A 27501-nucleotide genomic window follows, 5' to 3' on the forward strand; every position below is an offset into this window, starting at 1 on the left:
AGTTGCAATAGTTGAGAAATATAATAAAGTGAGGTTGATGCTGTTCGGAAGACTGCTACGTTCCATATTCTGCGTATTCTCGGATTCTTCTACCTGGTGAGATCTAAAGCCGAATGTGAATTTGTAAAACATTCTCCTTTTTATGTAGACGGAAGGGTTTTCAAGCCTAGATGTGTGGAGATGTCAGAAGAGTAATTATACATTTTCTGTTGCGATCTTTGATTTTTTTAAATGTTTATAATTCGGGCACAAATTTCAAACTGACTATTTAATATATATTCAAATAGATCCCTAATGTCCTCAGACGATTAGTTTCCTCACTTAACGACCTATTACAAAAACCTATACAAATATGGTACTGTATTCTTCGACTGCTTTGTTAGTTTATGTCGCATTCATGTCAATTGGTTCATCTATTGTTTCAGTTACTTTGTATAGTAATTGTATATGACAACGTTTCATGGCGATGTTCGTTGTTGTTTTTGTTCCCACTATTGTAGACAAGTACCAGAATTTATTGATTTTTTCGCGCGCTAATATATAAAGACATTATCAGTCTTACTTATAAACTTGTTTTAGCGTTAAGAGGTGGTTAAGCATTGCTTAAATAGCTGTCAAGTTAAATATCGCCGGTGATTAAAAGTTTAAGAGCAGACTAGTCAAGACGTAATTACGTATAGCTATCCGAAATTTTTATAAGTAAGGCTGTATGTTTGTGTTATAAATTCTAGTCATTATTCCGAAGATTACCCCTACATCCAAACTCTCAAAATTTACCCATTTTAAATTTATTTATAGATTTGAAATTGAAAATCCTGCAAATGCAGTGCTCTCCAATGGGGGCTGTGTGAGTGAATCTGTGGACCATTATCTAATCGAGATGTGTGACCTTTTATTACTGCGAATATTGAGTGTGTGCGGGGCAGTAAACACTTGAAGGGTTCGGTTTCTTTTACGATTCACTTAAATATATTGGGGTCGCTATATTTAATAAGGTCAAACGATTAATCGATATTGCTATAAATATCGATATAAGTTTTATTCGTTGTGTATCGCTATGCATGATTCTATGTATCGTAACATTTTCTTCACACTATGTTTAATGATTTTGGATGTGATACTTAATTCCTGGACATCAGAAGATTCTAGATTCAAGTCCATATGATTTCTTGTTTATGGGGAAAACTTTTGCTATTTTCTAAATGTAAAGTGTAAGAGAGAACACTACATATTATACAATATTCTAATAAGTGAGACTTAATTTTTCACTATCTTTTAAAAATTCGTATGGTAAAAAATTTAACATTTAAACGCATTAGCCTTTAATTGCTTAAAATTGATATCAGCTACAGAAAAATAATCAGTACATTACTTAATAGTTAACGGCTTATTAATAGTCATGTTCACTTTAGTTCACTATCAAAGGTAGACGAGCCAACCGCCTACTTGATGGCGAGTAGTCACCTCGCTCAGACATCGATTATGCTGAAGCCCTTGAAATTAGTCATCGCAAGCCTTTACAATGATAACATCTATTGCGTTTTTATCTTTGTGTGTTAAGGTAATGCTCGTGTGTGCATTATGCAGTACAAAACACGGGTTGTTTACTTTCACAAGATAGTAATGATTCCATGTTAAACATTTAGCTTTGAGAGATTTGAAACGATTGTTTTCGCGGGCACAGAAATTACATATATAAGCAATCACAAAACCTACATTATTTTATTCTTTACTAGCTTTTAGTCGTAGCCCCGCCCGCGTAAAAATTTAGAGTATATTTGAGTTACACCTCTAGCAATAATAACGGTGAAAAATGCATTCAATCTCATGCAGTAATTTTAGCGTGATGCGTGAACAAACATACATACAGACAAAAATTCAAAAAAATGTGTTGGCTTCTGTTGCTCTAATAAAGACGTCCTAATATTAGTTATTCTTCGGTATCTATAATCTACAACCATCGGTCTGTTACAATGTTATTATATGTAAAGATGTTAATCGTGACATATCTAATTGAAAAACATAGCCTTTAGTGTTATAAAAACCTGTTCAATATTCAACCAAATTTTATATGGAAATAAAGCTGGTTTTAGCAATTTATAGGTGTCAATTTAAAGTCAAAATCTAAAATGAGGAATCGAACCCACAATCCGTCGATGGCTATTGGTTATCACGGAGAGTTTTATACTTATGAATGAGTTTTGGACGAAATAATCAACGCCTACTCATACTGTTATAGATAAGTTAAAAAGACTTGTATGGGTACACACTAGATACATAATATGATCATAGTCTTTGTGAGTAAGATTATTAATTCATAATATTTTTGACAATATTTCCAAAAGTATCGGACACGAGTACCTAAACCAACTACGCACTTACTAAGTACTTAAATGGTATAAAAATATTCGTAGACAATTTTGCCTTTGAACCTTAGTTGAAAATTGTACAGTATTTTTAAGTCACAGAGTTAATATGTTTTTTATTTCTATGACGTCAATGGTGTTTAGTCGCTTAATGTCCATAGAAAATACATTAAATCGAATTGATTGTATTTTCCTATACACCAGTACGTTGGCTTTGTCAATCATCTCCGAAGTTATTTATATAGAATACAAATGTAAAACTTGATTTAGTATCGGTTTTGTTCGGCTGTTCGACATGCGTACATCCCACAACTGCGTGATACACCGTAAATGAACCTGTTTGAGCACTGTGCTGTTTGTTACCTTCGTTTATGTTGTTTATTTGTTGAGGCCATTCGGGAATGGACTGTATGTTCCTGCGCGAACAGTTGAGTGTCAGGTTGGACGTGTCCTGCACGGATATGTCACAGGGCGCAGTGTGTCCCTCGTCCGCGGCGTGGCCGGCCGTCACTAGCACGCACAATGTTATCAACACCTACAACAAAGGAATACCATTACTTATGTAACGCATGTCATATGCACGGGCCGGGCGCCGCACAGGTCGCACAGTCCGCACGCCGCGGCGGCCCGGCCCGCCGGCCCACCGACGGCACTCACGATCACTCACTTTGCATATCGTCAGGAAGTACATTTTCCACCGAATTAGAAAGCCTACTGAAAGAACACCTTTAAATCTCAATATGTTTTTATCTTATCAGCGAAGAGGCGAGTGATATCACGAGTGACATGAAATAAGCGAACGCCTCATTGGCTCGAATGTTTATTTGTGTTATCGTGCAACAAATATGGAGCGACGTTTGTTCAAACATTGGCTTTTTATTTTTAGGAAGTACTACACATAACGGCGGCAAAATTGGAGGAAATAATTAAGCCCCTCAACGACAGCGAGTACGCGACGAAAAATAAATATGCCGAGATCGGCTCTCCGGACTCCACGGAGGAGATGAAGAACCTCGAGAGCCGGCAGGCGGCGGTCACACTACTGCAAATAAAAAATTACGACCCAAGCAAGTATGCGGTCAAACCGGAGGAGGAACCTCGCATTATGTTCAACAGCATGCCGAGTTTACCGCCCTCAGAGCGAGCGAGCGAGGTGATGCACTGTAATGCCGTCATCGATATTATAAGCAAGGCGGTGGCGGTCGCGCAGAGGGAAAACGAGGAATCACAGAAGTTCTCACCGAGTTACACGAGCGTAATAGACAGGACACACGCCGGCTCCAACACCAGCGAGGGCGCGTACGTGCGCGAGTACTCCGACGAGCAGTACAGCGTGTACACGGTGTCGCAGACCGCCGCCAGCCCCTGCAGCAACGAGGAGCATGACAATAAAGAGATGGACCTGTCGCTGTACGGCTCCTCGGTCAAGAGCGAGCCCTCAGAGCAGGCGGACCAGTCGGAGAGAGACTCGCACGTGTACTTCCACAGGTCGCTGGCGCACAACAAGACCAACTTCGCGGACGAGTACAAGCAACACATATTCGAACAGTCGGTCGGCAAGGCGAAAATAACAAAAGACAACACTTCTGTTTACGAGGAGTGCAGTCAGAGCAGTAGTGGGTCAGATCCTGACAGGTTACAAATGGACATATCTCAGATGTCGCAGGTGAGTGTTGCGCGAGTTTGTCTTATGAGAGTGAGTGAGTCGCGTCACGTGATCGGTGGTAGTGATTGTTTTTGTTGTGATTCCAGGACGATCCCGAGGAAACGCAGTCGGCGCGCTCCACGCAGTCTTCTCCGCAGCCCCCGCACGAGAACGACCAAGACAAAGAGTCGCTATGGCAAGCTCTTCACAGGCAAAATGGTGGGCTATCAACCTAATTACCATTACGTTAAGGCTTCGACAGACAGACAATTACTTCTATTTACTTATTGACTCGGCGAACGACATTATATGTATACCGCGGTACGTTGGTATAGTTTTATAGTATTATTTCTTATATTTATATATTCACACAAGTTTCTCTTTGTACATTGCCGTAGTAAATATAATAGTCGTGTATTATTATTTATGTACATATAGGTGACGGCCTTTTAGCTTAGTTAGCGTCTTTACAAAAGCATTGCATTATCGACTATCGTTATCTCAGTGCAAATACGTTTAAACTACGTAGAAACAAAGCCTGGAACACGTAAAGAAGTTTCCGGTAGTCAAATACGGACATAGTGTTTTTACATCTGACAGGAGCAATGATTAAAATCACTTATCAATAAGGTCTAGAATGTATATACTTTAGATTTGAGAAATTTATTTGGCGCTAGAGTAAGCAGCCGCTCCAAGGATCGATTTAAAACACACACAAAAAAGAAATGCGACTTATCAAATCACTAGGCATCAAAACGTATGCAGGGACAAAGAAAAAAAGGTTTTCACTTCACTCTGACAAGGGAATTTTTAAAACTTATTAAATATTTAGTAAATTAAATTTCTTCATAAAATCCCTGGTTGAGTTAAGTGCCTGCAACACATGCGTGCGTAGGTTTCTTATTTACCTAAACAATATTATGTCAATTTTATCGTCGCCCGCATAATGCAGCAGGTAGAGTCACATTTTTATGATGTTTTTGTGTCAAAAGGACGCGCGTAACAATACAGATAATGACTCATTTTAGCAAAGCGTCTGTGACATCTAAATCATACAATTAGTATTATGTGGTATTAAACATGTTTGCGGGACCTCTATGGTCTAGTAATGGCGCACTTGACCTGTAAACCGAACAGTGGATTCAATTCCAGGGCTAGGTATCAGTTTAATTTTTTGTCCGTTAAGGCCGATGCATATATGGCGGAGCGCAGCACAGATAATTTTTTACTGACAAACTATTATCGGCATTATTTTCATTGAAATAATATTCAAAATTAACTAACACAACAATGAGCAATTTATAGTTGTGTTAATGCATTTTGTTATATACGCCGGTTCTAAAAATTAATAAGACGCTCGGGATTTTGGCCCGATATGGCGATACAATCGGCCCCTAGGTGTCGGATATAAGATAGGGCTTAGGGCCAAGTGTACTAGATGCATGCATATGCATGCATCTTCGAACATAAAAGCGTAAAATTTTATAAACATATTTATTATTTTGTAAAAACAATTTTGTACACAAACTTGTACAAACACTATTATGTAGTGCGAAAAGATTAAAAAAACTGTATTCGATATATCCGGTATACCGGTTTACGGGTCGCGTAACTAGTTTTATTTTGATTAACTCACATTTAGATATAAAATTGTTGTTGCATATTTTGAACATTTTCTTGGGTTGGTTTTCCTCTAGGTTCACATTGATTATAATTATTTTAATTCAAAGCAAAGTATATGAAAATTTGTATTATCATTTTTTTAATTAGAGTTTAGTTGTGTATAAATTAGTAAATAGTTTTTATATAATTTGTAAAAGTTAAAAATTTTATTAATTGAGAAATTGAATAGCTTCTTTCGATTTATAAGCACTGGAATTATTCTTTAATGAGGAATCGTAGAGATGTTTTAAGTTACCATAAAACTGTTGTTTTATTGGGTTTGCGATTTGCGCGTTGGCCGTCAACCTTTTTTACCGTTGCTTTTTGGAGGCTTCTAATGTTTCCTCGATATGCTTACAACTGTATAGCGAGAATATATTCGATTATTAAATAATTGTTGTATTTTCCCACAGAATACATTGATTAAATGATTTTGTTGGTCTCTTGAAGAGTGCTTACGAACGTCACAGTTACCAGTTAGGGTTTATTTGGGGTATTTTTTTAATTAGCAATTTTACTGACTGCACGAAACCCAATCAGTTAAGTTACGTCAATTCCAACGAGAAATTTGTTATATTAATATTTACAAAAATTTTGTGCGGGATGAAATTTTAAATAATCTATTCATCTTTTGAAATCAATATGTCAGCACAAAATGCTGCTTTACTTACTTCAGAAATTTAAAAACATGAACTTAATTGAAATATAGCTGGTTTAATTTAATATAGTTTTGGTTGTTTGGTTGTGATTTATTGTAGCAGCTTGTTGAAATCGTGAAATAAAATTAAACTATGTACGGATTATACCGGACTAGGGGCGGACCATGAAAGCTGTAAAGTTTTCGAAACGTAAAAAATAATAATATAAATAACCGCGAAAAAATCCATAAATAATTTAATTTCAATGTATAACATTCGCGTAAACATAAATCATTATCGTGAAATAAATAAATAATATTCTTTATGTTCGTGACAGGTCGCAGCGGGGAGGCGACGCAGTTGCTAAGGCGGTTGATAAACAGCAAGCACCTCGGCATGACGGTGTCTCCGCTCAGAGCTTCCACCTCACCACTCACCACGACGATGCAGCAGCCGGTCAACGGCGCTGTCTCGCCGGTTTGTATGTTTTATGTATTATATATCGGAGAATTTGTATATTAACCCATTTAGCATCGGAATGTTTGCCGGCAAACATGACAGTTACATGACATTACGCGTGTCACGGAAAAATAACCTTATTATGTAGTATATAATAAGGTTACATTCCCGTGACACACGTAATATCATGTAGCTGTCATGTTTGCCGGCAAACATTGCGCTGGTAAATGGGTTAAGGAACCTGTACAAGTTCATTATCTCAAGCAGGCGTGCACAATACATTCACTGCTATATTTCGCTATTTCTGTGAGGTCTTACATATCAATTCTTGGGTTGCGTATGGTATATGTAGGAGGCTCATACTAAAAATCGAATACTGTGGTATACTGTAGTATACCCCGTTTTCAATTATCTTATTAGGGTAGTTTACGAGTTTTTTTCAAATAAATTTAAGTATCAAAAATGTATTTCATCCAAAATCTATCGGAAAAAGATTTTTCAAAATCCACGCAATAATATATAAGTTTAAAGTTTTGAAATTTGGTGAAAAGGGAATCTGTCAAATTACAGTAATATTGAAATGTGACGTCACCCATTGCCGCCTGCCGTAACGCTTCGTAAGTGACAGCGCGATAACCCCACCACGCCCCCACTTTTGCGCACAATAATATTTCAATTATGAATAACTGCTGTATTTTTCAACGAATTTTGATGCTGGTTTCACAGAAGAATTTCTTTTTCATGTTATTTTCTGTTATATAGGATCGAAATACATTTACGTACATACTCAAACCGTTGTCTCTTTCGGGTAAGCAGAGATTATCGAGTGTCTCATCCTACGATCTTGATGCACCTCTTTTCCAACTTTTACACTCATAGATCTCATACATCTTCGCGGCTTAAGGGTACTCCGCTAAATTCTAATATCATGACCATGAAGGCTGCAAAGTATTCGAAACGTGAAGAGAAAATAATAATAAATTTGTGGTAAACAACACGGTTTTACTCACGTACCATGTAGTCGGAACCGCGGACCAGTGGATCGAAAAGGCAATTTTAGTGACTTAGGAAATAATTTTGTGTTTTTAAATTTTTTTTCCGCTAATCGATAGATATTATTAACGCTTACAATATTCATTCTTAGTAATTTTTTGATAAACCTTATAGTTTCGGCTAAAAAAAGGATTTCATGTTTTTGATGTATGGAACGCACTATAAAAACCTACATTTCTGCGAAATCTTGAAAGGTCTTGCTTTGAAACTAGTTTTTACTTAATCCTAATCGGTTCTACTATATCAAATAAATCCGAATAATAATTTTATTTCAATGTTCTATCATCTCAATGGTTGAAATATACCATCTAATTCGACTTAATATTGCCAGAAAAACATGACTCAAGGCAAGGGCTTATGTACAAAGATTATATCGTGAGTGGCAAGGAAACGTAACTAACAATCAAATTCAAGAACAAATGCATATCAGTGAACAAACGTTTTCCTCAGACTACAATCCACCACGGCCGGCTTGTTTGTGCAACAATTATATAATGTAACAGAGCTGTTAACATACATTAAGGTGTATTTTACCTTAACATGTATTTTGCTTGTAATACTATGTTGCTTTACTTGTAAGCGGCGATAGCCTAGTTGGTTGTGGAACGGACTGCCGAGACGAATGTCGGCAGGTTCAAATCCCAAGGGCACGCACCTCTGATTTTTCTAATAAATTATGTGTGTATTCTTTGTGAATTATCGCTTGCTTTAACGGTGAAGGAAAACATCGTGAGGAAACCTGCATACCTGAGAAGTTCTCTATAGGAATTTCGAGGATGTGTGAAGTCTACCAATCCGCACTAGGCCAGCGTGGTGGACTAAGGCCTAATCCCTCTCAGTAGTAGAGGAGGCCCGTGCTCAGCAGTAGGCAAGTATATAATACAGGGCTGATATTATTTATTATTATTACTGTGTTGCTAGAAATCTGACATGAAAATAATAGCTCTGACTTTTCAGCATTATAACCATAAAACAAACGATTCGTATTAATTTAATATTATTCATTTATAACGGAATGAAAGTATTATAGTCATTATTTATCACTTTGTTTTAAGTTTTGTTTACAAATCCCTCAGCAATAAGTCTGTTCCGGGACCAAAGCAATCAACATATAGCAAGCTATACAGGGTGGATTTTTTTGAACGGAAGATTTTTCAATTTCTAACTTCAATATAACCTAAACCTCTAATAGTCTCATACAGTCTTTTGATCATTATAGGCAACAAGGTCGATTGCCATCAAAAAAGGGTTTGCTTAAATTGCCCATTTTTTTGCTGACTGTACATATTTTTCATAATCTGTGAATGCAGACCCTGATGTCTTCAAATATTATGGAAAATCTCTTAAGAAAGTTTTCTTATAGCTTCAACGGTTAAGGTAGCTGCCCTTACTGCCCCATCTCAAAAATCGACTCTGTATGCGTACAGCCAACATTACATTTATCTATGTATAATATTAAAAATTGAATCCGTATAATTACAATCAGGAATCTCCTTTTTAGGTTAATTCATACTGAATACGGATAAAATAATTTAACTTGGTAGTATTTTTCCGGTATGAATTTCCACAAGATACATGCATTTTCCCGGAAAATAACAGCCCATTTCAATCTCTGGTATAGAAATTATTTCTATTTATCCAATCTCATTGCTCTGAAGCTGCGTAAAAGGACTATCTTTGTTTGTCATAATTATTACATAATATTAAAATGACAATAAAAATTTTAATAATTATAATGCATAAATATGGCTAAATCCATATTTATGCAGTGCAATATTAAACTGTTAACAAATAAATCTCTATCTTTCATACGATAAATATCACTTAACGTGTTCAAATGTCTACTTGAAGTGCATACGAAATGGTAGATCAATTATATTGGTGTATTGTAGGAAGCAGGATGTTTCGGCGAATGTCTTCCGCGTTTTTAATAACGCTCGTTTATCACGCGCGCGTTTTATGTGAGGTTGTCTTCATTGTTATTTAAATTATTGACTTTTAAATTTAACATCTGATGGTTGGTTCTGTTGTAGCATAAATTGGTGAACGAGCTAGTGATTCAATCATGATTATGCCGCGCATCTTTAAGGAAAGTTAGTTATTAGGAAGTGTGGGTATTGTATGATCAAATTTTATTTTGTGTCATTTTTCATAATACACTTTTAGGTTGTGAGGTTTTCAGTACTTTTACTATTGTTATACATAAATGCGGAAAGAACCCTGACTGTTATGCTTTCACAGCTAATATAGCATAAGCTATAAGCATAATTGAACCCCGAATCTCAAGAAAGAACAGAAGCTTATTTTTTTAATATTTGTCAAAACTGACTACCATGCTACCGCAGCTGTAAACAAAGATTTGTTGTGTATAGCCTGACCAGAAAAAATAAAACCTGCTTTAAACGCATTACTTTTCCCTTTTCGTATTAAAGTTATCTTTCTCAGTACAAGAAAATAGTTCCTTGTTGTACCACAACATGGCGAGGTTTACACTTTTTCCTAGTGAATCTATAGTCTTAGAAATCTTATGCTACTATTTTTAATACTCGCGTAAGTAGGAAGTGACTGGCTGCATGGATTTAGATAATATTAATTATTATTTTTTTATCTTTAGTCGCATTTTATCACCAGTAATATTTATAGACGATATTTAGGTCTGTAATTACTAAAATAATGTGAATCTGTATTAAGCCAGCGTGGTGGACAAGTCCTTAATAAACTTTCAAGAATCGTAGAGGGCCGTGTCCAACAGTGGGATGGTATATAATACGAGTCTAGCATTTTTAGTAATGACTTCGCTAAACAGCGGAAAGGGCGGGACGACTACGTGGCGCTGGACAGTCGGCTTTATGTGACATATTCTATATTAAATATTATCAGTCTTACTTATAATCATTTCGCAAAGCTATGCTAAGTTAAAACATAAATTTACTCGATCAGCTGTAAGTGAAACCCGCCATCTTGCCTCCATAAGGTTTAAACTAGGAAACCGTTGATGTTTTTGACAGCTATTTAAGCAATTTTTAACCATCTCTTAAAGTTATAACAAGTTTATAAGTAAAACTTTTAACCACTATCTCCCGACGTCTCGCCGTCCCGCCCCGCCCGCTGTTTGACCAAACTATAAGTAAATAAAAAGTAGTTTGCGTAGTCGGTAATTGAATTTCTATCCGTATCTAAAATTAAGCGAAAACAAACTAGCCGATTGCGGAATTTTAAAACATAAAAATACTTTCTCCATTTATGTACAGGTAATTATTTTGATATTTTTATATTGCCTAAATAGTACTTGTACCATTTTGGAGGAAGGAAAATACTTAATGAAATTGTTCATATCTAATCAGTATCAAATCTTTCTTGTAATTTGTATTATTAACTTCGCTGACGATATTATTATTTGTTTCCATCTGGGACACCCTTTTTTGCCATAAAAGTTCATCTGCCCACAAATAAAATTCCACTTCATCCTCGAGGAAAATAACACCTTTCATAATAAAAAATATAGTCCATAAAAATATGAAGTTTTTAATTCAATAATAAATTATGGCAGCCTGTATCTATGTACTGGCATTGACTTTTATGTTGGGCAATATTTGTTGTGGTCCTATAAATCATGTAATACGATTTACCTATAGTTAGACTCCTCAGGGAATAATGATGTCATGCAGGCGACTGAGCGTAAAATCTGAACCAAAATCATACTGCGACATAAAAAAGGCGTGTTGCCCCGATTGGGAAAAGAGGGGAGGGTTCTTATTTATCATTGATCATTTCGCGTGACCGTCGCGTCGCGTCGTTCGACCAGTATTTTACCTGAATTGTCCAAGTGTCACTCTGTCACACATTCAACACAAATTATAAATTGTTTGTTCTTCACTTCACAAATAGATCGACTTTCCGGCACAATGTTGGCTTAAACAATTAACATTACAATACATTGTCACGTGCATTATATATATGTACTACTTTATATTATATTTTACTATTTTGTTTTATAATATAAAATTGAATGCATATTGACACTTTTCAATGAAATAAATGTCATCTGTTAATGTTATTTTGAGACACTTGCGTGCATTTTGCTTAATCATTATTCAATTTGTTTCCAAAACAATATATTTAGGACAATTTAAACGTATTTTATAAACGCTCAGTACTATGTTTATCAATGTTTTCCCACTCTCTTCCGTATCATTCTCATTTTAGCTTCTTTACGGGTAGTACGAAAAGCCCAGTGATATATTCGCGCACATACGCAGGTGTACTTTAAAATTAAATATTTAGGTTATATAGATGTTTCAATCTAAAATATTAAATGTCAGTTTAAAGTAAAAAAATATGTTCATTAAGATAAATATCTATGTTTTTATAAAAAAACAACAATGAGTTTAAATCTTTTGTGTGGGATTTTGAAATGTTTAGCCCGGTTTTGTATGAATTTATCGGAATATAATTAACAGTAACTTGTCCCAACCGAACCTAAATTTATTATAATACTACGTGTGTGTCGTAGCAATAACGCGTCAAATGCGTGATGTCTTGCAGTAATGCATATCGAACACTAAATATCTATAAGAGATATGATAGCATAAGACTGTCTAAGAAGATATTTTAGCCTAATATACTTGGCTAAAACTTATTAGCATATTTCTAATGATAAATTTTATTTCTTACAGCTGAGCGATAATTACGTTTGCATTAAATTTTTTTATCGTCTTTAAATATTAACGGACTTACCGGCATACTAATAAGCGCCACAATATATTACAATTGTGTATGTATAACTGATATATAATACTCACAGTAAAACAATAGAATTGTTGCGTACTTAAATTATTCCACATGACGAACGTTAGAAAGTGATTCTTTATTTAAATAAATTACACTAGTAATGGTGCATAGTAGACAATATACGCGCCACTATCACAGGTTATCATATAAGGGACACTCGTACACCAACGCAGTCGTGTTCACACTGAACCTCATCTCCACAGGCGGCATAAATTAGATTCTTTATAGTCATCTTATATGTTATGTTAATCTTGGAGGTAAATAGTTTTCCTCACGTTGTATTGTGCACTGAATATTTATACGGCGCTGGCGCCGGGTGCGTTATCCTTGCCAGAATTTTGTTTTGGCTTTGCGGCAACTTTTTTAAATTTATTGACGAAGGATATGGATTGTGATGTGACAATTGGGTTGTCAGTTTTTATTGAGGTTTGGTCGTTGTTATGGTTTGCTTGTTTGTTTTTATTAGCAATGGTTAGTTGGGTAAACAGTTTAATTAAGGTCTGGTGTTCCAGATTTCATAATTATGTCATTAAGATAAGGAATTCTATCATCACAACTGTGAATTAGTCTAGTTTTGGTAATTTTTAAATTAAAGTTAAATATCAAAAAACATTAATATATCCTATAAAGATATAAATGCAGATTAAAAATGACAATACGTACAATAATTCGAAAGATATTTTTGATTCACAAAAATGCACAGTGGGACTTTTGTACCATAAATTGGTATACAATTTTTATGTAAGCGAAACTGCGTGCAAAACCTAGTTGATTATTAATAGTGTTAATATTATTTCACAGTATATAAAGATAACCTAGTTATACCGTGGCCCCGTTGCATGAACTCTTAGCAAATAAGTACACGCGTATTTCATGTGCAAGGTATATGTGTGTTATCCTTTAATATAAAAGTAAAATTGTGTTTAATCCTTTGTATTACAGCATCGAAATGACGAATCTATATTATTTTACATAGAAATCGATCTATCATCCCTATAATTGTATATATAGAGATAAAAGATTTCCTTGTAAAAATACCTTTAACCATAGTCCAACTGAAGAATAACATTATGATGAAAAAATGAGCAGTTCCTGTGAGAGTTAACTGGTTCGAAAATGAAAAAACGTGGGTAGGTTATATAACTTACTCGAGTGGTTTTACCTCCGTTCGTCAAATACTTGTGTATAGGAAAACATTCACTGAAGTGGCTCACAGGTGTATTGAAACTAATTGTTAAAATTAATACCTACTTTGTCTGTATAACATCGCTTTATTACTATAACTGTTGTGGTGTTATATGTATGAATAATAAATAATAATATATGTTATATTTGAATTGATGTGACAGGAGTAAAATTACTCGTCATTGCGTAATTTATTGTTTGTGGAGTAGCTAGCGTCATCTTAGGTATAATCTGTATAGTGGCCTTACCACAAGTAACTTGCAGGACGTTTAGGGCATCATATTTTATGAGCAATGACTTAATAACGCATAAACTAGTAAGACGGATTAAAACTTCGTTGATGCACGCTGTCACATATATTATTTTGTGCTGAGTGCGCGTGGCTGTTCTGGGAATAAAAGTCTCATGGATTATTTTGCCGCAATAACAAGAATCCTATACCTTAATCCAAGACATTTCTGCTCCGAATTCGAACCAAATGTAGATATTAAGTGGTTTCTGTGTTTATCACTACATAGTATAAAACAAAGACGCTTTCTCTGTCCCTAGCTTTGTATGCTTAAATCTTTAAAACTACGTAACAGATTTTGATGCGGTTTTTTTTAATAGATACAGTGATTCAAGAGGAAGGTTTATATGTATAATAACATCTATTAAATAGTGGAGAAATATTGCACCCGTGCGAAGCCGGAGCGGGTCGCTAGTATTTCTATAAAACATTCAAACATCTTCTGGAACTTTCGAATTAATTATAAAAGACTGATATTATGTATTATGTTTAAGAGGTCCATTCCTGCATTACGACTATTTTGTTCTTATTAAATTAATCACTCATACTAAAGATGCCTGTCTATTGTTGTGTCTAGAACGGCGAATGGCAGTCGGCGCGTGGCACTGGGGTGGCGGGTACGGCGCGCAGGAAACAGAGCTTCCCGGCGCGAGCGCAGCCCGTCGCACCGCACGATGTTTCCGCAAACGCGCCCGCCTGGCAGCAACCCGCAGTCGACAATGTATGATACCGTTTGTAAATCTTTTTAACTTTATTGCCTTTGTTATATTCAACGGCTGTAGATTTCGAGGACTGTGAGCATGCTTATAGTATAAATGATTATTTTATGTAAGTTTGACTGATTATTTTATTTTAGCTTAGGTGTAATGGATTTTTTGTGTTGTCAGCAGGAGGCTAGCGACGGTTCGGCGGGTGGCGGCGCGGGCGGGCGCGGGGCGGCGCGCGTGGAACTAGCGTGCAGCAACTGTGGCACCCACACCACCACCATCTGGCGCCGGGACGCGCGCGGCGAGATGGTGTGCAACGCGTGCGGGCTCTACTTCAAGCTGCATGGCGTGCCGCGTCCCACCGCCATGCGCCGCGACACCATACACACGCGCCGCCGTCGGCCCAGGCACGACGGCAAACACCCCAGGAACAGTGAGTGACTCCTTAATACTGTTTTTATAAGACTACTCATATAAATGTATCGTGTTTAATATTTGTGAATCGTGTCGTGTTACAGAGTCCCGGCGCAGCGTGGGCGCGTGCGGAGAAACGGCGGAGAACTCCGGCGGTGGTGGCGGGGGCGGCGCGGGTGGAGGCGGCGGGGAGGGCGGCTGCGCGGAGGAGGCGGTGCTGGCGGCGCTGCGGCGACAGCTGCAGCCGCACCTGCTGGCGGCGCTGCACGCGCGCCCCGCCGCGCACGGCCGCCAGGTCCGACTGCACTGCACTCACTCCTCACCTTATACCACTCTAATGTGGCCTCAACATCATTTTTTCAAATCACACAATCAATTTTATGTCTGACATTCTGCCTGACTTTAGAGTTTAAAGAGTCCAATTCCGTACAGTCGTTAAAGAGATGATAATAAACACCATAAAAATATATAACATGATCTGTTTGTATTAATAAAACAAATGGTATTATTCAGGTGAGACACAACGCACCGGAATACGACGAGGCACCGTTGAATTTGGTGGCGAGCCACGTGACCGCCGCAGAGGAGACGCACTGACTGTCGCGCACTGTGATACCCATGCACCAGTCATCTACACCCTCCCTCCTACCCCTATCCCCCGCCCCATCCCCACAAAACGATCACCTAAGCTCTCGGGAGTCGAGAATGTCACCTTCCTAACGTGGGTATGTTAACGCGAATGTTCGATAAAATTTGCCCATCATACTTCCTCGAGTCTAAATGTCGTATCGATTGGCCAACTCGCAGGAAACGTAAAGTGAATTTTGTATATTAAAAATTTAAACAATTTTATAAAACAGACGCTTTAACATGCTCGATATAAAGCAAAAGTATTTTAAATCAGTGAAAAAGAAAACTCGACGAAACTTAGAATTATTAAGGCCAGTGTTTGAAAGCAATAGTTAAAATAATAATTAAAATATACTTTATAAAGGTTTGTGAATACGCTGTGGTTCGTTCTTACGAATTATTCATGTGAACGACGTCCGCAGGCTTTATTGAATTGTTGATATTTTTGAGTGAAGTGCGAACGAGTTACACAAAACTTGTCAAATTTTAAATTGCAATGTTTGAAGTTGGCATTACATGTGAAAAAATATGTTTAGTTAACTAATGAAACAATGATGCCTATTGTCGACTTCTTAGTGCCTATATAATGTATAGGAATGATCCACAGTCGCATTGCAAGCTAGTATTTAGCGCGCGTATTTATTAACATGTGATATGAACGTCTGTCAGTCGCGTGTAGCGCAGCACTTGTAAAAGATAATGTATTTTCGTATTCGACGAATCCTTCGCGTTTACTTTTTACGTGTCGTTTTCGTTGTTGATGTTTCGTGGTTGTGTGTGTTCTGTCTCTCTCTAACCTGCGTTTGTAGAGTGAGACAAGGCATATCCACTCACAATAGGGGATGCATTAAATGGAATGGGCGTCTACTTTGCCGACATGTGGCTGGTAGTGGCCAGTTTAATGAATGCAAGTTTGTATGACGCGGTGTTTATTTCGGTGGGTCATCTCTAATTGAATTTATAAAATATTGATCTGAAATACGAAATCTCAATAGGTTTGTAAACCTTGCCTTAAAATGCTCTCTTGAAATTATTTTAACGGTTACCTAATGCAGGACTCAAGTATTCATTTAGGATTAGGTCATATTGTAAATTTTATTATTTTACGTAGTGGTTAATGTAACGGTAATGTTCAGTAAATTATAGTTATCTAATTTATTTCCCACTTCGGTCAGTATTTACAGTGTAAGTATTTTTTTGTATTTCTGTGGAGTATTTTTTTTAGCTAAGATAACAAGACGTGTTGAGAAGCAATAAGTGAAGCATATGGCAAGCAAGTTGTCATGATCAGTGATCAGTGATCAGTGATCATACGTGAATCGTGATTGTCAATACGATAGAGGTAATCCGTACATTGATGATTGAATGATCGACTAGCGGACATATCTTTGGGCAATAACTTTTATAATCGACAAACAACTTTCCAGTACATAATATATATAACGTGTTGCCTTCATCACGTGTGTACATACATAATTATATGGTAAAAACTTGGCATTATTATATAATAGATACATAATAGATAAAAAAAAGATTTATTTTAGTAATTAATATTTCAATTCACTGAACACGTATTATTGGGCATTTTTGGATGTAAAGTGTAATCGATATGGATATATTGTGGCATTAGTAAATTTCTTACCGATTCACCTCATGATGGTCAGTGTTATTTTGTATATATTTATAGCAGAAGCATTTACTTTCTATACCTTGATGTGGACTGTTTTGTTATTGCTTCCGTTTATCTTAGAACTCGGTCACCGTCCTTTACTCGACGTCTCTACTTAATTTTAGTGTTAGTTTGTTTGTTATGGTAACCCCTCGGGCCAGTAAACACATCTGTCTATGAGACATTGTGATATACTTAGCGAAACGAACGGCCTCGCGCCGCTCGTGTGATTCTCATGTGCAGCTATCCTTCCGTACTCTAAATACTTCGTCATGCTTATCGTATTTGAAAAGCTTTAAAATTGAGATTATTTATTCATTATTATTGGGATCTAGTGTCGATCTAGTATGTATTTAGTATCGCTTACTTATTACTTCAGATTAGCTGTCTCTCTTGACAATAATGTTTCATGAATTTTATCATGGATAGTGTAACATACGTAAAATGTTAAGCAAGCTCTCTCGAATTCGTAGCTCTCTCAGTGTTGATATTATTGAAATTAGTAATCTCATCAGACAAGTGATTATTTTCTAAAAATATTTTTAATTTAATCTATAATATATGTTTGGATATTATAACGAATACTCAAAAGCTCTGTTATATTTATTTATTTTAAACCTACTTATTGTAACAGTTTACCTCGATATATTGTTTTTTGCTCGATATAAGTTCATCAATCTCGTGAAATATCGACTAAACTGAGCTACTACTATGTATTCCATAATGGATATGTATGATTGTATTTTCTTTCTCAATTCAGTCCTTTCTCTGTCAATGTATTTAAATATGTATAATAGTTGAAATGATTATCTCATGCCGCGTGACTAACAGTTTTGAATCTCCACTAATATTGCTGCTTGCAGTAGTGATACAGTATTATTTTATTAAATTCTACTCTGTACATTTGTGTTAGGTTTATCGTATTTGTATTTACGTAGTTTTTACATAGTTGACGTCGTTTTATAATTCGATGTGTTGTCGACGGTATGTCGGTGCCGCGGCCGATGTCCCGCCGCGCGAGTTACTTTTACAAACCCGTATAGTATTCATTTATATTGTGAGACATAACGATCAGCTATGTCATTCGATCTTCCAATTTGATAATTTATTGTACTTTAGTTTAACTCGTGGATATAACGGTATTAAGATTTGATGAACAATGTATATCGTAATTCGTCATATAGTTACTAACATACCGGTTGTGTTGTGTGCGCTTACGCTCTAACAAGCATGTGTTTGTCATTTTGTATCGTGTCGCGTGCAGCTGTGTGCGTTCGTGTGTACCGGCGGCGCATTCGTGTATTTTTATAATTTATGCTGGAATAATAATACTTCCACAAATTCCATTCGACATTAATTTAACATCGTTATTCGAGTACTAAATAAAGACTGACACACAAACACTCTGATGACGTCTTCTTATAATACATAATTCACTCGTATTCATGCGAAAATATGATTAAAAACGTATTTTAAATTAATTGTGATATATGTATTTTGTTTGAGAAAATGTTAGTGTGTGTTTCCGAAAAGCAATAACATTGTGATAAGTGGTGGTGAGCATTGTATGCAATGAACATATATTATATAAATAGAATGATTATTGTCAATTAAAATTGATGTTGCGCCGGGCGGGGGACCCTGTAGTGTGCCAGTCGACGGACAAGTGGTAACATCAGCTTAGTGTTACATCATGCGGCGAGTAGTAACTCGTGATGACCACAGCAGTGAGCAGACGAGCGGGGTCCCACACCCGACACACACTTGGATAATTATTTTAAGCGTGTCTATAAAGTTTCAACTCGACTATAAATGATCTGTAGACAGATTTCACGTGCATTGCATCAGTAATCAGTAATTAGATTATAATGAAAGACGTATGCATAGTACGACCTGAAGCAATATTTTCCAATATAGAAAGCTTAATGGACCATTTGTTGTTGTTGTCAAATTAAATAATTGTACGTATATATATATAGTAAGTTTCAGCATAAATTATCCGTTTGAGATTGATTAGTGATTACAGAACAGTGGCTGGAATACTCATTGTGAACATTAGTTATTGTTGTATAGATGATAATAACGTGACTTACGCAGGGATGGATACTTAAATTATTAAAGTTTTAACTGATATATTGGCTATGTAGTGAGTAGAATATTTTTTTACAAATAAATTATAGCAGCCAGGATGTCTTTTATTTACTCTGTCCTCAGAACAAATATGAGAAAATATCGATTAAAATACTATATCGATAAAATTGTTTTAAATATGCTTGTGCCAAAATCTTTACTTTGGCGTACCTATATGATTTTGGTGTCATAATTTTAAATTATGATGACTAGAACATTTAACAAACAAAACACAGTATAGGCACAAGAATTTATTCTCAAGTGATGGTAACGATGGGTCTCTTGAGAGCCTGTCTCGCGCGTCGCCGCTTGTCTTTATTGCGTCGCGCAGTGGTCGCCTCTCGGAACAGCTGCTCGCTCTCAGCCGCCTCCAACTCGCGCCGCATCCAGCCCAGCGCGTGCACGTTGTACCCCACCATGTCCTGGACAAATGCATCTTAAGATTACAAAATGCCAGCCAGTATCGTAACTCGATCCCAGGCATAGAGCGTAGTTCCGAGGAGTGCTAATATAAACAGATTAGGACTAGAAAACGGCGATAAAATGATTTGTATATCGCTAATCACAAACCCGGAGTTCGTTGAGCTTGAGCGCCGCCTTGGCCTGTATCTGTATGAGGTGCTTGAGCAGGCCGCGGTTGGCGACGAGCGGCGCGTGGTGCAGACGCAGCAGCAGCAGCGCGGCGCGGCTCGCCAGCTCCGCCACGTCGCCGCGCTCCAGCAGCGCCGGCAGCATGCGCACCATCTCGCACGCCGCGCTGAACGGGACCAGCAGCAGCGCTTCTTCTAGCTCACTATATGTTGGAATAAGGTGTTATTTATTATTCAGCAAAGCAGCTCCATTGGCAATGATGACTGAAGTGGCATCAAGATAAAATATCAATATAACAAATGACAGTTCTCTGGAGTGAACATTATTATGCCAGTCTGCAATAGCGAATACATAGTTCGTAATAATCAATCGGAAGTTTAAATTAGTATAATCTAATGAATATGTGCATTGAAAGGTGTTCAAAACATCTGATAACTACCGTGGGCCATGTGCAAGTGACGTTTAATAATCCAAAATTCTAAACTCACAAAACTTCGAGATCAAAATAAAATATTTCAAATACAGTAATAAACCCCTTTTTTATCAAAAACCATCCACCAAACACATCCAATTAGCCCTCACCTAGATCGCACTCTTTTGATAACTTCGACGAAGAAGTCCTCTGGCGTGGTGCAGTTGTAGGCAGCCATCAATAGCGGAGGCTGCACGGCGCGGCCCCTCGCCTCCGCCAGCTCGCGTTTGTACTCCGCGCCCACTTGCAGGCACTCCATTATCGAGTCCGCCTGGGCAGTAAGTATTGGGTAAAGTTTGTGTCATGACTTCATAGCTGTGAAGTTAGGTGCATATTGAAAGGGGTGTGGCAGGTGGATTTATAAGGTTTAAAGATAGGTTATTTTCTTGGAGTAATCTTAGGCCTCAACTTACTGAATTTAGGAAGACAGATTTGTATGAGAACTATTTGATCGATAAAAATAACCTTAGACAAAAACAAAATTATTCCAACATAGTTATTTTACTTACCGCCTTTTCCGCTCCGATGGTTTTCTTAGTCGGCATTACTAAGCCAGGTAGACCTGGTACCGGGGCCTGGAATATATAAACAAATTTTCATGTTTCACATTATTTTTGTACTATTTGTTAAATATAAAAATAAAATTAATTTTAGCAATAAAAGAACACCATTTTTACACACATGTTTAAACACCTCTTTTCGGATATTTTAATGAATAATTTAGTTTTATTCCACCTTTAATCAGTTGGTATTTAACTAAACGTTTTATTGTTTATATTGAAAGCGTATGTGGTAGGAGATAACAGTACGTACGTGTGTATCGCCGGTGGCGAGTCCCTCCTCCTGCTCGTCGGTGTCGCCGAGCACGAGCGGCTCGTCGGTGCGCGAGTACAGGCGCAGCGCGGCGTCGGCGCCGGCCGAGGCGGCGTGCAGCCCGCCCGCGCCCACGCACACGCCGTGACTCGCGCCCGCGTGGCCCTGCACACACAATCATACATATTATTCATTTTATAATGGCGAGGCAGATACAATGCCAAATGCATTGTATCAGTCAACATCAACAGTTGATGCATGAAACTGATTTTAATCGTCCCATATATAAAATAAAGCATTTACAATACATATTCCAAATATATTGGATGTAGTTTCATTTCAAAATAAATAAGATATATATCTCTATAACATCTGCAAAAATATCCTTGTATATTGAAATTGAGAGATGCAAGTGAATTCAACAGGACCAAGTCTTAATTTTATGTACTCAGATTAAGACAAACCAAGAGCAACGAAGCTCTGCCAAATGCCTTAGCAAATACAAAATATAAATCACAATTAATAAACTCACATTCAAAGTAATAATATTCTCATAAGTATCAGCGTCCCATTGCTTTATCTTGCCATCCTTCGACGAGGTGAAAAAATAATGCGTGCTCGGCACGAACTGCAGTGACGTCACGGAGTCGTTGTGCGCGAAGATCGACTTGTGACAGTCGCCGAAGTCCATGCCCCATATCTTGACGTTGCGGTCGGCAGAACCGGTCGCTATTATATTAGAGTCGTAGCTGATGTCCAAACATAGTACTGGCAGCTTGTGGCCGTAGAGGGACAGGTAGAACTGTAATAAATACGATTAACAGTCACGCAGAGTTTTGATATCTTGTGCCGCAAATAATATTGTGAAAATTTTGCCGGTCTACTACAATGTTAGGCCTAAAATATTTACAGCTCCACTTGTTGGAGGAGTCATGGACATATCACCAAACGGTCCTTAACTCTTGTTAGCAATTATAAATAACTGGTTGGTATTTTGCTTTTATATCTGCAGAAAAAAGTTATGTTTTTCTGGCATACTGTATAATTATATAGAATGATTCTTAGGTATTCTTAATAATGGTTTAATAGTACATGCATAAATTATGAAAGGGGATTTTAATTACAACGAAAATTAAATATAAATTACAAATAATTATACTATTTCATGATATCATCAATGCATTTTTTAGTATGATTAATACAGGGTGATGAAAAATCTTATTACCTTAAATGTATCGAGGAAGAATATTTTAACCGTAGAATCCAGTAGCGCCACAGCAATGAACTTGCTGTTTGGACTTATTTTCACAGCCAGCACCTGTTCCTCTAGCTCCAATGTTCTTGTATGAAGTAATGACAATACCTGGACAAGACAAATATTAAATGTACTTAACAACACTCATAAAATGTAGCATTTTAATTCAAATATATAAAAAATATATATGTTTTATATAAGTATCTCTTGAAATTTTTGAACTCACCTTTGCTTTTGATTCTCCCGTCGGATCATCTATTAATTCAAATTGCCATAATTTCACTGTCTTATCGGCGCCGCCGGAGAAACAACCTCTCTGCAAAATATTGAAAAGTCAAAACAATTTACAAATGCACCAAAAGTATGAATATCGTTATGAAAACGTCGCGATATAATCGACATATCTACTAGGCTCGAGCTAATCTCGACTACGCTCGAGGCTAATAGGAGTCACATTAATTCGTCCATTACAACCATGATGTGCTGAGTTCAATCACGACACATACGAATTAAATGCAATTCGATTTTTCTCTAGTCGACGTCGCTGTTTATATCCGTTTATTGTTATTTCTTGCTTATATTAACGGTTAAGAGTCATGCCCACCATATCCGGCGTGAGTCCGACGGAGCAGCAGTCGGCGGAGTGCGCGGGCACGTGCTCGAGCGTGCGCGCGGCCGCCACGTCCAGCAGCAGCAGCGCGCCGTCGCTGCAGCCCGCCAGCGCGTGCCGGTCGCCGGGCAGGAAGCACACGCTGCTCGGCCGCCCGCCCGCCACCGGGATCGTGCGGAGGCACGACTGGTTCGCTCTACAAATATCAACTACTTTACATTGTGTCTATAAACACTCCTAAAACGGATACTAATTATATATAGTTATGTAGTGTTTCATCTCCCTTGCTTTGGAGGTAAATGTCACTCAGCATAGCAAGACAAAACACTACTATAATATAACTATTACATATTTATACAACGGTTATCAGTAAGGCGGTAAGATTCTATATTTCGTGTGTCGTGCACAAATTCTTTATATGAAATGTAAGAATCTATAAAATAATAAAAATTATTGAGATTGAGTTACATTTTTACTCTACCATTAGTTCAGAAAGGTTTTTCCACCAGAAAAGAATGGGTAAGAAACTCTAAAGTTCCTCTTTTCAAAAACAGTTCTAATGAATAAAGTTGTTACAATGTAAAATGTTTAAAAAATAAACGCCCCAAGGAAAAAGAACTGCACCGAATGACATAGACGATGCTCAGCACAGGCATTGTGTATATGACACGAAATCTATTCTTTTCGAAAAATAGAGAAAAATATTTAGTTACATACCTGTTCCACAATTTAATTGAGTCTGCAGAGGCAGATAGTATGGCCAAGTTATCTGAACTGATTGCTATACACCGCGGCTCCTTTTGATGGCCAGGCTGTGATATCTGCTTTAGGCATTTGACTGCAATAAACATGAACCCTATAAGTCTACATAATATAACATGGGCTCTATTGATAGGATCATTTCAATAGTATATTTATAACCGCACACCATACGGTCTTTCTACCAACTTCATAGCTAATTCTATTACAAACCTTCACTGCCATCAGCTATGTTCAGGCTGTGCAACTCAACAGTGTTGTTGGCGAGAGTAACACCAACACGCACTTCACCAGACGTGCCAAGCAATAGTGTTGTTGACTTCAACTTAGCACCAAGCTTTACTGACGATAGCCGCCTCACTTCATCAGTCAGAGTGAGCAACTCTGGCACTTCGGTAGCCTCCGGATCTACCTCACCAGATTCTTTTAATTTCCTACAATATAGTGAAAGTTAAGAACATACTTTTCACAATATTAATTAATTTATTAAAGTTCATAAGAGATACTTACGCTAATTTTTTTCTTTGTTTCTTAACCCTTTTTTCCTTTCTCACTTTAGCTTCGTCATCAGAACAAAACGCGAACAATTCTAGTAACGAATCAGTTCCATAACAAGCTAACACGGTCTGACCAAGGTCTGTGGCTAGTCCTACGACTCGACCTTTGCCTCCACGGATTAGGGTACCCACTTGGTGACATTGTAGAACCTGAAAAAATATTGTAATCAAAAATAGCACTTTGACACCACTCAAAATGCGTTATCAGTTTGTTTTTAAGCAAAAGGGAAAACTTTAGACAATGTTTTACTATAGATCTAGTCTAAACCTATATGGTGAGTAATTGTAGTCAGTAAAATAGTTTGTATAGTTAATTTCTAGTCAATTAATTATAAATGTCTTAAGACACAGTCTCACTCCCAACTATTGCCAATTAGAAGGACTTATTTTCAATGTTAATTACTGTATTAAGAAGTATTTTTGCATGCCACAATATAAAACATAACTTTTCGAATCTTTTAACTTACAGAACTATCCTCCAAATTGTCAGCTTCCTCCAGTTTCACAATTTCCAATTGTTGAGCAAGTTTATCTTCATCTTTGACATCATCAGTCCAGTTCAATTTCCACACACGCAGCTCCTGATCCATGCTGCCTGTCACCAAGTACCTTTCTTCCTTCATCAGGACTGCTGACCACACCTGTAATAAGTATATTACAATATAATTTCATAACTCTACATAAAATCATTTACGTAACATAAATATTTTATTATAATCTTAGGTATTTCAGTGAAACATTAATATATTTATGATGTTTTACATCTGACAGCATTGAATTTCTATTCCATAGGTAATTGTTTATTATTTTTACCTGACTTTAATAAAAGAAGTAGGTTATCAATTCAACATGTATTTTTTTAAATAACGCAGTATACCTTAGTATAATATGAAATCTATCAAACAAACCTCCATCTGATGTCCACCGAGTGTTTTGAAGCAATGCTTGGTCTCAATATCCCAGAACTTTACGAATGTGTCCTTAGATGAGCTGACAACACAGTTCTTGCCGTTAATGAACAGTACACTGGTGATCACTCCCTTGTGTCCACTGAATCTTGCCTTACCGGTCTCCGATACTACGTCCCATAGGATAACTTCTGTGTCCTGTTAATTATGTTAAAAAGATAATTACTTTTTACCTTTTTTAATACATAATAGAAAAACTTTGGTTAGTAAGAGTAACATCTTAATATTTAAATAAATTTGGAGAAGTTCAATAAGTCTCAGTCATCTACGGTGGATATTTAAATTTTCTATGAAGCTTGATATTTCTTTACATTCATAAAATAATATAATAATAATAATATATAATATCAGCCCTGTATTATATACTTGCCCACTGCTGAGCACGGGCTCTACTACTGAGAGGGACTAGGCCTAAGTCCACCATGCTGGCCTAGTGCGGATTGGTAGACTTCACACACCTTCGAAATTCCTATAAAGAACTTCTCAGATGAGAGTCTGTGAGGAAACCTTTACATCTGTGCATGTTTTCCTTCACCATTAGAGCAAATGATAAATTCACAAAGAATACACACATGATTTTTTAGAAAAGTCAGAGGTGTGTGCCCTTGGGGTTTGAACCTGCGGACATTCGTCTTGGCAGTCCGTTCCACACCCTACTAGGCTATCGCCGCTTACTAATATAAAATGATATGACATACATAAATATAATATGTATTTACTATCACCTTTATCCTATAGGGCTAAATGGCGACTATTGTGATAATTATAGAATGTAGACCATACTATGCATAGTATTAATTTGTAACAGATATTCATAAATACTACATACTCCTCATTTCCCAGGACTATAACAAGAAAAACACAGTTTAAATTAGAAATAAAATTACCTTAGACCCAGACACAAGTCTGTGCCCCTGATCGTCATACTGCAGGCATGTGACAGCAGACTTATGGCCAGCAAATACGCACACTACATCATTGTTGGTCAATTCAAACACGTTTATATTACCGTCCACGTAGCCCACTGCCATGTGGTTGCCAGTGGGGCTGGCTGCAATCTGTGAAACCACAATATTCTCACCCGGCAAGACTTGTGCCTGAAATTGAGCAAAAAGTTTTTATATTGAATTTTAAACTGATAGTCAAGTGTTTTTTTTTTTAGATAGAAATAAAGAAAACAGGATCATAATGTTGAAGAATTGGTTTTGATGTTTGACAAAAAAAAACACTATATACATAAGTATAATTCTAAATGTGCAACAGAATTAATATAACGTTGGTTCGTTGTTACTTACCTTCTCGCCGAGACGCATATCCCAAATAATAACATGTTCACACGCGCCTACCGCTATATACCTTCCACTAACTCCGTTCAGTGATACGTGAACGCTATTACAGTCTCCACTAGCTATTACATTAAAGACTCCGCTAGGGACGTAGCGAAGGTATTGCTTTGTAAGACCCATTTATGCTTTTAACTGAACTTTTGTTACCATAACATAACCAATTCGGCAATACAAAATGAAACAAATGTCCACATTTTTTTGTTATGACATATAACATGACAGTGATCAGTGACAGCTATGGGTGTTTAAAAAAAATACATGGGCAAAAGAATCAATTCCATTGTTGCTTCGTCTAATTTATACATCCTTTTACTTTCTACATTAATTATAACAAAAAAATAATTGGGGATGAAGATAAAAAAGCTAAAAGAATCAAATCTGGTCCGGGATTCTTATCATTTTTTATATTATTTCGCAAGTAATGTCCATAGTTAGGTTGTCCAAGTAATATTCCTCAGAACAAGAACAAGCATAATATTCATACTGATTAGT

At 36.9% G+C, this 27501-nt stretch overlaps 3 protein-coding genes across 6 annotated transcripts in view; 1 reads left to right on the forward strand and 2 right to left on the reverse strand.

The window, feature by feature from the left end:
- LOC115440717 (chondroadherin) overlaps window positions 1–12795 on the reverse strand; it is a 28416-nt gene extending 15621 nt beyond the window's left edge. The window contains exons 1-2 of one of the 2 annotated variants that reach the window (XM_030165137.2): window positions 12626–12795; window positions 2730–2901 (exon numbers count right to left, since the gene is read on the reverse strand). In XM_030165137.2, the coding sequence (XP_030020997.1) occupies window positions 2730–2901; window positions 12626–12667 (214 nt within the window). In that variant the 5' untranslated portion in view covers window positions 12668–12795. Of the gene's footprint in view, window positions 1–2729; window positions 2902–3033; window positions 3255–12625 lie in introns of those variants that run through there. The other variant, XM_030165138.2, reaches the window with a different exon arrangement.
- The window catches only part of LOC115440716, a 36530-nt gene extending 16836 nt beyond the window's left edge, over window positions 1–19694 (forward strand). Inside the window, exons 1-8 of one of the 3 annotated variants that reach the window (XM_037437792.1) lie at window positions 1603–2297; window positions 3253–4032; window positions 4119–4230; window positions 6649–6788; window positions 14666–14809; window positions 14976–15228; window positions 15314–15504; window positions 15723–19694. In XM_037437792.1, coding sequence (XP_037293689.1) covers window positions 2283–2297; window positions 3253–4032; window positions 4119–4230; window positions 6649–6788; window positions 14666–14809; window positions 14976–15228; window positions 15314–15504; window positions 15723–15806 — 1719 coding nt within the window. In that variant the 5' untranslated portion in view covers window positions 1603–2282 and the 3' untranslated portion in view covers window positions 15807–19694. Of the gene's footprint in view, window positions 1–1602; window positions 2298–3252; window positions 4033–4118; window positions 4231–6648; window positions 6789–14665; window positions 14810–14975; window positions 15229–15313; window positions 15505–15722 lie in introns of those variants that run through there. The other 2 variants (XM_030165135.2, XM_030165136.2) reach the window with 2 other exon arrangements.
- A 180-nt stretch (window positions 19695–19874) lies between these two features.
- LOC115440740 (WD repeat-containing protein 3) lies at window positions 19875–27230 on the reverse strand. The gene is made up of 16 exons (XM_030165168.2): window positions 26959–27230; window positions 26551–26760; window positions 25604–25801; window positions 25163–25336; window positions 24649–24845; window positions 24352–24572; window positions 24097–24217; window positions 23374–23575; window positions 22996–23085; window positions 22740–22877; window positions 22047–22316; window positions 21515–21679; window positions 21211–21276; window positions 20812–20972; window positions 20209–20431; window positions 19875–20060 (listed from the first exon to the last, which is right to left on the reverse strand). Exons 1-16 carry the CDS (start codon window positions 27127–27129, stop codon window positions 19896–19898), a joined length of 2772 nt encoding a protein of 923 aa, XP_030021028.1. The 5' UTR covers window positions 27130–27230; the 3' UTR covers window positions 19875–19895.
- Between the last annotated feature and the right edge of the window lie 271 nt (window positions 27231–27501).

Source organism: Manduca sexta, chromosome 12 (genome assembly GCF_014839805.1).
Source record: "Manduca sexta isolate Smith_Timp_Sample1 chromosome 12, JHU_Msex_v1.0, whole genome shotgun sequence".
NCBI lineage: Eukaryota > Metazoa > Arthropoda > Insecta > Lepidoptera > Sphingidae > Manduca > Manduca sexta.

What these genes read in the sequence shown, in the direction of transcription:
- LOC115440740 (XM_030165168.2), bottom strand. Translation starts at nt 27,129, where the DNA reads ATGGGTCTTACAAAGCAATACCTTCGCTACGTCCCTAGCGGAGTCTTT. An exon ending in CCATCGGAGCGGAAAAGGCG is followed by an intron (nt 20,973 to 21,210) that starts GTAAGTAAAATA and finishes CTTACTGCCCAG; the next exon opens with GCGGACTCGATAATGGAGTG. An exon ending in TCAAGCTCAACGAACTCCGG is followed by an intron (nt 20,061 to 20,208) that starts GTTTGTGATTAG and finishes GCATTTGTCCAG; the next exon opens with GACATGGTGGGGTACAACGT.